Source organism: Oncorhynchus kisutch, linkage group LG25 (genome assembly GCF_002021735.2).
Source record: "Oncorhynchus kisutch isolate 150728-3 linkage group LG25, Okis_V2, whole genome shotgun sequence".
NCBI lineage: Eukaryota > Metazoa > Chordata > Actinopteri > Salmoniformes > Salmonidae > Oncorhynchus > Oncorhynchus kisutch.
The window spans coordinates 43,900,293-43,914,076 of NC_034198.2; the positions used below are offsets into that span (position 1 = coordinate 43,900,293).

General features: G+C 48.8%; 1 protein-coding gene across 3 annotated transcripts in view; it reads left to right on the forward strand.

The window, feature by feature from the left end:
• The window catches only part of LOC109870146 (striatin), a 60,345-nt gene that overhangs the window by 2,471 nt on the left and 44,090 nt on the right, over window positions 1–13,784 (forward strand). Inside the window, exon 2 of one of the 3 annotated variants that reach the window (XM_031804763.1) lies at window positions 10,679–10,829. The exons of the other annotated variants lie outside the window; for them this stretch is intronic. Coding sequence (XP_031660623.1) covers window positions 10,782–10,829 — 48 coding nt within the window. The 5' untranslated portion in view covers window positions 10,679–10,781. The remainder of the gene's footprint in view (window positions 1–10,678; window positions 10,830–13,784) is intronic. 3 annotated transcript variants of the gene reach the window in all.

The following is a 13,784-nucleotide window of genomic DNA, read 5'->3' on the forward strand; positions in this document are numbered from 1 at the left end:
TTTTTGTTCAGTGTAGATACCTACCTACCCCTTCCTCACCCCTTGATACCCCCTCAAGCTCTGGCCTGATGCAACTGCTTTACCTCAGTGGACTGAGAGACCCTTATCCTCTGGCCTGATGCAACTGCTTTACCTCAGTGGACTGAGAGACCCTTATCCTCTGGCCTGATGCAACTGCTTTACCTCAGTGGACTGAGAGACCCTTATCCTCTGGCCTGATGCAACTGCTTTACCTCGGTGGACTGAGAGACCCTTATCCTCTGGCCTGATGCAACTGCTTTACCTCAGTGGACTGAGAGACCCTTATCCTCTGGCCTGATGCAACTGCTTTACCTCAGTGGACTGAGAGACCCTTATCCTCTGGCCTGATGCAACTGCTTTACCTCAGTGGACTGAGAGACCCTTATCCTCTGGCCTGATGCAACTGCTTTACCTCAGTGGACTGAGAGACCCTTATCCTCTGGCCTGATGCAACTGCTTTACCTCAGTGGACTGAGAGACCCTTATCCTCTGGCCTGATGCAACTGCTTTACCTCAGTGGACTGAGAGACCCTTATCCTCTGGCCTGAAAAAGCAGTCAGTCAGCCAGTGAGGACTGTAACGTTGTTAATAAAACGCTTCCTGTTTTAAAAAATAATAAAAAATTATGGCCCACTTGACTCATAGAAGCATTCCAGCCAAGGTTAATGTCTGATTGGCGAGTGAGGGATGGAGTGTGAGGGGACTGTCGAAGACGATCATTTTCTAAAGAGCTACCCTCTCTTCCTTGTGTTCTCTCTTCCGTATATCCTCTCCCCTCTCCATAGTCCCCGACTGTCTCTAACACTGGACTCTGAAGGACACTCGGGAGGGATGAAGGGATGCTGAACCAAAATCCTTCTTTAACGACCTGTCCTCTGTTCACTCCCTAATGCTCTTCCTCTGGCCTCTCCTCCCTCCCTGTCACTTGAGGACTGTACTGGACAACAGTGGCTTGTTTCAGCCACATCAGAATATAGCTAGGCTAATAGGAATACCAAGTATTTTATGCTCTGCTCTCCAGTATCTCTCCAGTCTAGGCGTTTTGGCACTTCTCAATATGGCATCCTCCTGAATGTAGATGTGGACTTCCGCTCTGTGTCTGTGGACGTCGGCTCTGTGGACGTCGGCTCTGTGTCTGTGGACTTCGGCTCTGTGGACAGGAGAGAGAGAGAGTGGTGTCCACTACCTGCAGCATGGACTGAGACAGGAGAGAGAGAGTGGTGTCCACTACCTGCAGCATGGACTGAGACAGGAGAGAGAGAGAGAGGTGTCCACTACCTGCAGCATGGACTGAGACAGGAGAGCGAGAGAGAGAGTGGTGTCCACTACCTGCAGCATGGACTGAGACAGGAGAGAGAGAGAGAGAGTGGTGTCCACTACCTGCAGCATGGGCTGAGACAGGAGAGAGAGAGAGAGAGTGGTGTCCACTACCTGCAGCATGGACTGAGACAGGAGAGAGAGAGTGGTGTCCACTACCTGCAGCATGGACTGAGACAGGAGAGAGAGAGTGGTGTCCACTACCTGCAGCATGGGCTGAGACAGGAGAGAGAGAGAGTGGTGTCCACTACCTGCAGCATGGACTGAGACGGGAGAGAGAGAGTGGTGTCCACTACCTGCAGCATGGACTGAGACAGGAGAGAGAGAGAGAGGTGTCCACTACCTGCAGCATGGACTGAGACAGGAGAGAGAGAGAGAGAGTGGTGTCCACTACCTGCAGCATGGACTGAGACAGGAGAGAGAGAGAGAGAGAGTGGTGTCCACTACCTGCAGCATGGGCTGAGACAGGAGAGAGAGAGAGAGAGTGTGGTGTCCACTACCTGCAGCATGGACTGAGACAGGAGAGAGAGAGTGGTGTCCACTACCTGCAGCATGGACTGAGACAGGAGAGAGAGAGTGGTGTCCACTACCTGCAGCATGGACTGAGACAGGAGAGAGAGAGTGGTGTCCACTACCTGCAGCATGGGCTGAGACAGGAGAGAGAGAGAGTGGTGTCCACTACCTGCAGCATGGACTGAGACGGGAGAGAGTGGTGTCCACTACCTGCAGCATGGACTGAGACAGGAGAGAGAGAGTGGTGTCCACTACCTGCAGCATGGACTGAGACAGGAGAGAGAGAGTGGTGTCCACTACCTGCAGCATGGACTGAGACAGGAGAGAGAGAGAGAGTGGTGTCCACTACCTGCAGCATGGACTGAGACAGGAGAGAGAGAGAGAGTGGTGTCCACTACCTGCAGCATGGACTGAGACAGGAGAGAGAGAGAGAGTGGTGTCCACTACCTGCAGCATGGGCTGAGACAGGAGAGAGAGAGAGAGTGTGGTGTCCACTACCTGCAGCATGGACTGAGACAGGAGAGAGAGAGTGGTGTCCACTACCTGCAGCATGGACTGAGACAGGAGAGAGAGAGTGGTGTCCACTACCTGCAGCATGGACTGAGACAGTAGAGAGAGAGTGGTGTCCACTACCTGCAGCATGGGCTGAGACAGGAGAGAGAGAGAGTGGTGTCCACTACCTGCAGCATGGACTGAGACAGGAGAGAGTGGTGTCCACTACCTGCAGCATGGACTGAGACAGGAGAGAGAGAGTGGTGTCCACTACCTGCAGCATGGACTGAGACAGGAGAGAGAGAGAGTGGTGTCCACTACCTGCAGCATGGACTGAGACAGGAGAGAGAGAGAGAGAGTGGTGTCCACTACCTGCAGCATGGGCTGAGACAGGAGAGAGAGAGAGTGGTGTCCACTACCTGCAGCATGGACTGAGACGGGAGAGAGAGAGTGGTGTCCACTACCTGCAGCATGGACTGAGACAGGAGAGAGAGAGTGGTGTCCACTACCTGCAGCATGGACTGAGACAGGAGAGAGAGAGTGGTGTCCACTACCTGCAGCATGGACTGAGACAGGAGAGAGAGAGAGTGGTGTCCACTACCTGCAGCATGGACTGAGACAGGAGAGAGAGAGTTATGGCCCCTGAGTTGTACCTGGCTGTAAATGTTTAGTCTCTCCTGCTCTGTGGTAGGACTGGAAGGGTGTTGGTCTGTGTAGTCTCATATAGGTAGCTACATGTGTACTAAGTAGGTAGAGACAGTGTGTACCTCTGACTCCCTCAACACCTTGTTTATATAAGAAAACAGACCCATCCAATATAGGCTCTAGCTACGCACAGTATTGAACACAAAGAACCTGGATGGCTGACTGGATGGATGGCTGACTGACTGCATGGATGGCTGGATGGATGGCTAGCTGACTGGATGGATGGCTAGCTGACTGGATGGATGGATGGCTGGCTGGCTGGCTGGATGGCTGGCTGACTGGATGGATGGCTGGCTGACTGGATGGCTAGCTGGATTGCTAGTTGACTGGATGGCTAGCTGGATTGCTAGTTGACTGGATGGCTAGCTGGATTGCTAGTTGACTGGATGGCTAGCTGGATTGCTAGTTGACTGGATGGCTAGCTGGATTGGTAGCTGACTGGATGGCTAGCTGGATTGGTAGCTGACTGGATGGCTAGCTGGATTGGTAGCTGACTGGATGGCTAGCTGGATTGGTAGCTGACTGGATGGCTAGAAAACTTTGTTTAGTTTTCGTTTTTTACATATTTTTCGTTTTTTACATAGCTATCCCTTTAAAAACATTTTGCTAAACCTAAGCTTCCAAATACGCTGGATCTTCACAACTAGCTATCTAGCTAAACCGCAACCCCGGATGATTACCCCTGGCTAGCGTTTCCACCCACTTAGCTTGAAGCTAGCCCGGCCTGCGCTACCACCGTAGCATACCCCTGAGCTACAATACCCGGGCCCACGACCGGTCTATCGATGTCACCGCATGAAGAGGAATAAACAGACTCACCCCATCGCGACGTCCCCCAAAGGCTAACTCTCTAGCCCTCGCTATCTCCCTGCTTGCTAATTCTGCCTGCTAACTGCTAGCTTGTCCAGCTCCGGTCCGCTAACTGCTACCTTGTCTAGCCCGGGCCTACAAACTGTTAGCTTGTTAGCACAGGCCTGCTAACCGCCTGAATCGCCGCGTCCCAAACGCCCACCGGACCCATATTTACTTTCTATCTCTTTTGACTTTTAATTTGTTTATACCTTCCGGAAACCTGCCTCACCCAATGTGATACGGAATCGCTATTATTTTTTATTTATTTTTAGAACACACTCAAGAACCTCCAGAAGCTAACCAGCTAACTAGCTACAAGCTATTTAGTCATTGTTCGTTTTTTTTTACCTGGATAACACTCGCCAGTCCAGCTTCCCTTCCCCATCCACCGCTGCCCCCTGGACACTGATCTCTTGGCTACATAGCTGATGCACGCTGGACTGTCCATAAATCACGGTACTCCATTCTGCTTGTTTGTTTTATCTGTTGGCCCCGTTGCCTAGTCTACGCCATTTTACCTGCTGTTGTTGTGCTAGCTGATTAGCTGTTGTCTCACCTACTGTTTTAGCTAGCTTTCCCAATTCAACACCTGTGATTACTGTATGCCTCGCTGTATGTCTCTCTCAAATGTCAATATGCCTTGTATACTGTTGTTCAGGTTAGTTATCATTGTTTTAGTTCACAATGGAGCCCCTAGTTCCACTCTTCATACCCCTGATAACTCCTTTGTCCCACCTCCCACACATGCGGTGACCTCACCCATTACTACCAGCATGTCCAGAGATACAACCTCTCTCATCATCACCCAGTGCCTGGGCTTACCTCCGCTGTACCCGCACCCCACCATACCCCTGTCTGCGCATTATGCCCTGAATATATTCTACCATGCCCAGAAACCTGCTCCTCTTATTCTCTGTCCCCAACGCTCTAGGCGACCAGTTTTGATAGCCTTTAGCCGCACCCTCATACTACTCCTTCTCTGTTCCGCGGGTGATGTGGAGGTAAACCCAGGCCCTGCATGTCCCCAGGCACCCTCATTTGTTGACTTCTGTGTTCGAAAAAGCCTTGGTTTCATGCATGTCAACATCAGAAGCCTCCTCCCTAAGTTTGACTTACTCACTGCTTTAGCACACTCTGCTAACCCTGATGTCCTTGCTGTGTCTGAATCCTGGCTCAGGAAGGCCACCAAAAATTCAGAGATTTCCATACCCAACTATAACATCTTCCGTCAAGATAGAACTGCCAAAGGGGGAGGAGTTGCAGTTTACTGCAGAGATAGCCTGCAAAGTAATGTCATACTTTCCAGGTCCATACCCAAACAGTTCGAACTACTAATTTTGAAAATTACTCTCTCCAGAAATAAGTCTCTCACGGTTGCCGCCTGCTACCGACCCCCCTCAGCTCCCAGCTGTGCCCTGGACACCATTTGTGAATTGATCGCCCCCCATCTAGCTTCAGAGTTTGTTCTGTTATGTGACCTAAACTGGGATATGCTTAACACCCCGCCAGTCCTACAATCTAAGCTAGATGCCCTCAATCTCACACAAATCATCAAGGAACCCACCAGGTACAACCCTAACTCTGTAAACAAGGGCACCCTCATAGACGTCATCCTGACCAACTGGCCCTCCAAATACACCTCCGCTGTCTTCAACCAGGATCTCAGCGATCACTGCCTCATTGCCTGTATCCGCTACGGAGCCGCAGTCAAACGACCACCCCTCATCACTGTCAAACGCTCCCTAAAACACTTCTGTGAGCAGGCCTTTCTAATCGACCTGGCCCGGGTATCCTGGAAGGACATTGACCTCATCCCGTCAGTTGAGGATGCCTGGTCATTCTTTAAAAGTAACTTCCTCACCATTTTAGATAAGCATGCTCCGTTCAAAAAATGCAGAACTAAGAACAGATACAGCCCTTGGTTCACCCCAGACCTGACTGCCCTCGACCAGCACAAAAACATCCTGTGGCGGACTGCAATAGCATCGAATAGTCCCCGTGATATGCAACTGTTCAGGGAAGTCCGGAACCAATACACGCAGTCAGTCAGGAAAGCTAAGGCCAGCTTCTTCAGGCAGAAGTTTGCATCCTGTAGCTCCAACTCCAAAAAGTTCTGGGACACTGTGAAGTCCATGGAGAACAAGAGCACCTCCTCCCAGCTGCCCACTGCACTGAGGCTAGGTAACACGGTCACCACTGATAAATCCATGATTATCGAAAACTTCAATAAGCATTTCTCAACGGCTGGCCATGCCTTCCGCCTGGCTACTTCAACCTCGGCCAACAGCTCCGTCCCCCCCGCAGCTCCTCGCCCAAGCCTCTCCAGGTTCTCCTTTACCCAAATCCAGATAGCAGATGTTCTGAAAGAGCTGCAAAACCTGGACCCGTACAAATCAGCTGGGCTTGACAATCTGGACCCTCTATTTCTGAAACTATCTGCCACCATTGTCGCAACCCCTATTACCAGCCTGTTCAACCTCTCTTTCATCTCGTCTGAGATCCCCAAGGATTGGAAAGCTGCCGCAGTCATCCCCCTCTTCAAAGGGGGAGACACCCTGGACCCAAACTGTTACAGACCTATATCCATCCTGCCCTGCCTATCTAAGGTCTTCGAAAGCCAAGTCAACAAACAGGTCACTGACCATCTCGAATCCCACCGTACCTTCTCCGCTGTGCAATCTGGTTTCCGAGCCGGTCACGGGTGCACCTCAGCCACACTCAAGGAACTAAACGACATCATAACAGCCATCGATAAAAGACAGTACTGTGCAGCCGTCTTCATCGACCTTGCCAAGGCTTTCGACTCTGTCAATCACCATATTCTTATCGGCAGACTCAGTAGCCTCGGTTTTTCGGATGACTGCCTTGCCTGGTTCACCAATTACTTTGCAGACAGAGTTCAGTGTGTCAAATCGGAGGGCATGCTGTCCGGTCCTCTGGCAGTCTCTATGGGGGTGCCACAGGGTTCAATTCTCGGGCCGACTCTTTTCTCTGTGTATATCAATGATGTTGCTCTTGCTGCGGGCGATTCCCTGATCCACCTCTACGCAGACGACACCATTCTATATACCTTCGGCCCGTCTTTGGACACTGTGCTATCTAACCTCCAAACAAGCTTCAATGCCATACAACACTCCTTCCGTGGCCTCCAACTGCTCTTAAACGCCAGTAAAACCAAATGCATGCTTTTCAACCGGTCGCTGCCTGCACCTGCATGCCCGACTAGCATCACCACCCTGGATGGTTCCGACCTAGAATATGTGGACGTCTATAAGTACCTAGGTGTCTGGCTAGACTGCAAACTCTCCTTCCAGACTCATATCAAACATCTCCAATCGAAAATCAAATCAAGAGTCGGCTTTCTATTCCGCAACAAAGCCTCCTTCACTCAAGCCGCCAAGTTTACCCTAGTAAAACGGACTATCCTACCGATCCTCGACTTCGGCGATGTCATCTACAAAATGGCTTCCAACACTCTACTCAGCAAACTGGATGCAGTCTATCACAGTGCCATCCGTTTTGTCACTAAAGCACCTTATACCACCCACCACTGCGACTTGTATGCTCTAGTCGGCTGGCCCTCGCTACATATTCGTCGCCAGACCCACTGGCTCCAGGTCATCTACAAGTCTATGCTAGGTAAAGCTCCGCCTTATCTCAGCTCACTGGTCACGATGGCAACACCCATCCGTAGCACGCGCTCCAGCAGGTGTATCTCACTGATCATCCCTAAAGCCAACACCTCATTTGGCCGCCTTTCGTTCCAGTACTCTGCTGCCTGTGACTGGAACGAATTGCAAAAATCGCTGAAGTTGGAGACTTTTATCTCCCTCACCAACTTCAAACTCCGGCTATCTGAGCAGCTAACCGATCGCTGCAGCTGTACATAGTCTATTGGTAAATAGCCCACCCTTTTCACCTACCTCATCCCCATACTGTTTTTATTTATTTACTTTTCTGCTCTTCTGCACACCAATATCTCTACCTGTACATGACCATCTGATCTTTTATCACTCCAGTGTTAATCTGCAAAATTGTAATTATTTGCCTACCTCATGCCTTTTGCACACATTGTATATAGACCCCCCCTTTGTTTTCTACTGTGTTATTGACTTGTTAATTGTTTACTCCATGTGTAACTCTTTGTTGTATGCTCACACTGCTATGCTTTATCTTGGCCAGGTCGCAGTTGCAAATGAGAACTTGTTCTCAACTAGCCTACCTGGTTAAATAAAGGTGTTCTCTTTTCTAGCTGGATTGGTAGCTGACTGGATGGCTAGCTGGATTGGTAGCTGACTGGATGGCTAGCTGGATTGGTAGCTGACTGGATGGCTAGCTGGATTGGTAGCTGACTGGATGGCTAGCTGGATTGGTAGCTGACTGGATGGCTAGCTGGATTGGTAGCTGACTGGATGGCTAGCTGGATTGGTAGCTGACTGGATGGCTAGCTGGATTGGTAGCTGACTGGATGGCTAGCTGGATTGCTAGCTGACTGGATGGCTAGCTGGATTGCTAGCTGACTGGATGGCTAGCTGGATTGCTAGCTGACTGGATGGCTAGCTGGATTGCTAGCTGACTGGATGGCTAGCTGGATGATGGCTAGCCATCCAGTCAGCTAGCCATCCAGCTCTGGTCTCTCATCGTTGTGACTCACAAGGCTCTGGTCTCTCATCTCTGTGTGCTTGTAAACAAACCCCACGTGATTGGGGACTATATCAAATCAATCTTTATTTATACAGCCCATTTCAGACATGGAATGCAACACAATGTGCTTTCAGGAAAGAAAACTATGAAATTAAAAGCTGAAATATGTACTACACAACAAACAAGATTAAAAAAAGCAAAAGAATGACACCCTGAATGACTGAAAAGCAAAGCTACAAATGTGTTTCAAGATCTCTTAAATATGTCCACAGTTTCAGCCCCCCTCAGGTTCTCAGGCAGGTTATTGCAGAGGCTGGGGTCAAAGTAACTAGAGGCCGCCTCTCCATGCATCTTGGTCCCAGGCTTTGGGATAGTTAAAAGGCTGTCTCTCCATGCCTCTTGGTCCTATGCTTTGGGATAGTTAAAAGGCTCTCTCTCCATGTCTCTTGGTCCCAGGCTTTGGGATTTTTGGTCCTTTACCACTTAACTAAGACTGTCTCTGTGTTGGCTCTAGGATCATTTCCCACTTAACTAAGGCTGTCTCTGTGTTGGCTCTAGGATCATTTACCACTAAGACTGTCTCTGTGTTGGCTCCAGGATCATTTACCACTAAGACGGTCTCTGTGTTGGCTCTAGGATCATTTACCACTACGGCTGTCTCTGTGTTGGCTCTAGGATCATTTACCACTTTAACTAAGGCTGTCTCTGTGTTGTCTGTAGGATAATTTACCACTAAGGCTGTCTCTGTGTTGTCTGTAGGATCATTTACCACTTAACTAAGGCTGTCTCTGTGTTGGCTCTAGGATCATTTACCACTAAGGCTGTCTCTGTGTTGGCTCTAGGATCATTTCCCACTTAACTAAGGCTGTCTCTGTGTTGGAGCTAGGATCATTTCCCACTTAACTAAGGCTGTCTCTGTGTTGGCTCTAGGATCATTTACCACTTTAACTAAGGCTGTCTCTGTGTTTGAGCTAGGATCATTTACCACTAAGACTGTCTCTGTTGGCTCTAGGATCATTTACCACTAAGGCTGTCTCTGTGTTGTCTGTAGGATCATTTACCACTTAACTAAGGCTGTCTCTGTGTTGGCTCTAGGATCATTTACCACTTTAACTAAGGCTGTCTCTGTGTTGGAGCTAGGATCATTTACCACTAAGGCTGTCTCTGTGTTGGCTCTAGGATCATTTACCACTAAGGCTGTCTCTGTGTTGGCTCTAGGATCATTTACCACTAAGACTGTCTCTGTGTTGGCTCTAGGATCATTTACCACTAAGGCTGTCTCTGTGTTGGCTCTAGGATCATTTACCACTAAGGCTGTCTCTGTGTTGGCTCTAGGATCATTTACCACTAAGGCTGTCTCTGTGTTGGCTCTAGGATCATTCACCACTAAGACTGTCTCTGTGTTGGCTCTAGGATCATTTACCACTAAGGCTGTCTCTGTGTTGTCTGTAGGATCATTTACCACTTAACTAAGGCTGTCTCTGTGTTGGCTCTAGGATCATTTACCACTTTAACTAAGGCTGTCTCTGTGTTGGCTCTAGGATCATTTACCACTTAACTAAGACTGTCTCTGTGTTGGCTCTAGGATCATTTACCACTAAGGCAGTCTCCGTGTTGGCTCTAGGATCATTTACCACTTAACTAAGGCTGTCTCTGTGTCTTTATTTTCACTATTGTCTACATTGTAGAATAATATTGAAGACATCAAAACTATGAAATAACACATATGGAATCATGTAGTAACCAAAAAAAATCTAAATGTATTTTATATTTTATATTCTTCAAAGTAGCCACCCTTCAAATGCCAACCGAATTATCTCCCAAGAGAATTCTCATTGGTTATTGTCACAGCCGTGTATATCCCCCCTCAAGCTGATACCACGACGGCCCTCAAGGAACTTCACTGGACTTTATGCAAACTGGAAACCATATGTTATGAGGCTGCATTTATTATACCTGGGTATTTTAACAAAGCAACTTTGAGAACAAAACTACCTAAATTCATATTGACTGTAGCTTTCTCGCCGTTAAAACACTGGATCACTGCTCATATAACTCCCGCGATGCATACGAGGCCCCGCCTTCCTTTCGGCATATCTGACCACGACTCCATTTTGCTTCTCCCTTCCTATAGGCAGAAACTCAAACAGGAAGTACCTGTGCCAAGGAATATTCCGCGCTGGTCTGACCAATTGGAATCCACACTTCAAGATAGTTTTGATCACGCGGACTGGGACATGTTCCGGGTAGCCTCAGAGAATAATATCGACGTATACGCTGAATCGGTGAGTGAGTTTATAAGGAAGTGTGTAAGAGATGTTGTACCTACTGTGACTATTAAAACCTACCCTAACCAGAAACCATGGATAGATGGTGGCATTCGTGCAAAACTGAAAGTAAGAACCACCGCATTTAACCATGGCAAGATGACTGGTGATATGGCTGAACATAAACGGTGTAGTTATTCCCTCCGCAAGACAATCAAACAGGCACAATGCCAGTACAGGGACAAGGTGGAGTCGGAACTCAAAAGTTCAGACACAAGATGTATGTGGCAGGGTCTACAGACAATCACGGGCAACAAAAGAAAAACCAGCCACATCGCAGACACCGTCTTGCTTCCAGACAAACTAAACACCTTCTTTGCCTGCTTTGAGGATAACCCAGTGCCACAGATGCGGCCTGCTACCAAGGACTGTGGGCTCTCCTCATCCATGCCCGATGTGAGTAAGACATTTAAACATTTTAATCCTCACAAGGCTGCCAGCCCAGACGGCATCCTTAGCCGCATCCTCGGAGCATGCGCAGACCAGCTGGCTGGTGTGTTTACGGACATATTCAATCTCTCCAGTCTGTTGTTCCCATATGCTTCAAGATGGCCACCATTTTTGCTGTATCCAAGAAAGTCATTCAGTTCAGTTACCATCGCCCCATAGCACTCACTTCTGTCGTCATGAAGTGCTTTGAGGCTAGTCAAGGGTCATATCACCCCCACCTTAACTGTCACCCTAGACCCACTTCAATTTGCTTACTGCCCCAATAGGTCCACAGACGCTGCAATATCTATTGCACTCCACACTGCCCTTTCCCACCTGGACAAAAGGAACACCTATGTGAGAATGTTGTTCATTGACGAGAGCTCAGCGTTCAACACCATAGTGCCCTCAAAGCTCATCACTAAGCTAAGGGCCCTGGGACTTAACACCTCCCTCTGCAAATGGATCCTGGACTTCCTGATGGGCCGCCCCCAGGTGGTAAGGGTAGGTAACAACACATCCGCCACGCTGATCCTCAACACGGGGGTCCCTCAGGGGTGCGTGCTCAGTCCCCTCCTGGTACTCCCTGTTCACTCATGACTGCAGGGCCAAGCACGACTCCAATACCATCATTAAGTTTGTCGATGACACAACAGTGGTAGGCCTGATCACCGACAACAACAAGACAGCCTATAGGGAGGAGGTCAGAGACCTGGCCGTGTGGTGCCAGGACAACAACCTCTCCCTCAACACGATCAAGAAAAAGATGATTGTGGTCTACAGGAAAAAGAGGAGCACGCCCCCATTCTCATCGACGGGGCTATAGTGGAGCAGGTTGAGAGCTTCAAGTTCCTTGGTGTCCACATCAACAACAAACTACCATGGTCCAATCACACCAAGACGGCTGTGAAGAGGGCACGAAAAAACATATTCCCCCTCAGGAGACTGAAAAATTTGGCATGGGTCCTCAGATCCTCAAAAGGTTCGACAGCTGCACCATCGAGAGCTGGTTGCCTGGTATGGCAACTGCTCGGCCTCCGAACGCAAGGCGCTACAGAGGGCAGTGCGTACTGCCCAGTAAATCACTGGGGCCAAGCTTCCTGCTATCCAGGACCACCAGGCGATGTCAGAGGAAGTCTAGGTCCAAGTCTAGGTCCAAGAGGTTTATTAACAGCTTCTACCCCCCAAGCCATAAGACTCCTGAACATCTAATCAAAGGGCTACCCAGACTATTTGCATTGCTCCCCCATACAATGATGCTACTCTCTGTTATCTGTGCATAGTCACTTGTACATATTACCTCAATTATCTCGACTAACCGTTGGCCCCACACATTTACTGTACCGGTACCCCCTGTATATAGCCTCCACATTGACTCTGTACCGGTACCCCCTGTATATAGCCTCCACATTGACTCTGTACCGGTACCCCCTGTATATAGCCTCCACATTGACTCTGTACCGGTACCCCTGTATATAGCCTCCACATTGACTCTGTACCGGTACCCCCTGTATATAGCCTCCACATTGACTCTGTACCGTAACACCCTGTACATAGCCTCCACATTGACTCTGTACCGGTACACCCTGTATATAGCCTCCACATTGACTCTGTACCGGTACCCCCTGTATATAGCCTCCACATTGACTCTGTACCGGTACCCCCTGTATATAGCCTCCACATTGACTCTGTACCGGTACCCCCTGTATATAGCCTCCACATTGACTCTGTACCGGTACCCCCTGTATATAGCCTCCACATTGACTCTGTACCGGTACCCCCTGTATATAGCCTCCACATTGACTCTGTACCGGTACCCCCTGTATATAGCCTCCACATTGACTCTGTACCGGTACCCCCTGTATATAGCCTCTACATTGACTCTGTACCGGTACCCCCTGTATATAGCCTCCACATTGACTCTGTACCGGTACCCCCTGTATATAGCCTCCACATTGACTCTGTACCGGTACCCCCTGTATATAGCCTCCACATTGACTCTGTACCGGTACTCCCTGTATATAGCCTCCACATTGACTCTGTACCGGTACCCCCTGTATATAGACCTTCTATTGTTATTTTACTGCTGCTCTGTAATTATTACTTTTTATTTCATTTTTTTTAAACACCTGTTGTATTTGGCGCATATGACAAATACAATTTGATTTGTGTCTAGTTGTGGATAAAAACACTGGTGGGCTAGCACTGCTAGCATTAGCCTGCTACATTTTCATGATGGCTAACAGCTACATAACAGGAATCCGGGACACAAATTTGCGGAATCGGTAGCAAAACAAACATTAGATATGATTTTAAAACGATTTAATCAAAACAACAGCCCGAGTGTAAACAGTATACTGTTCTGTTGCTACTGTAAGCGTCATGTGACCGGTGAAATTATGAACTTAATGTTCTTCTAACGAATTGAACCAAGTTTCCTGCAGGTATTTACTTAAATGTAGCTACAAATATTCAACTGTATTA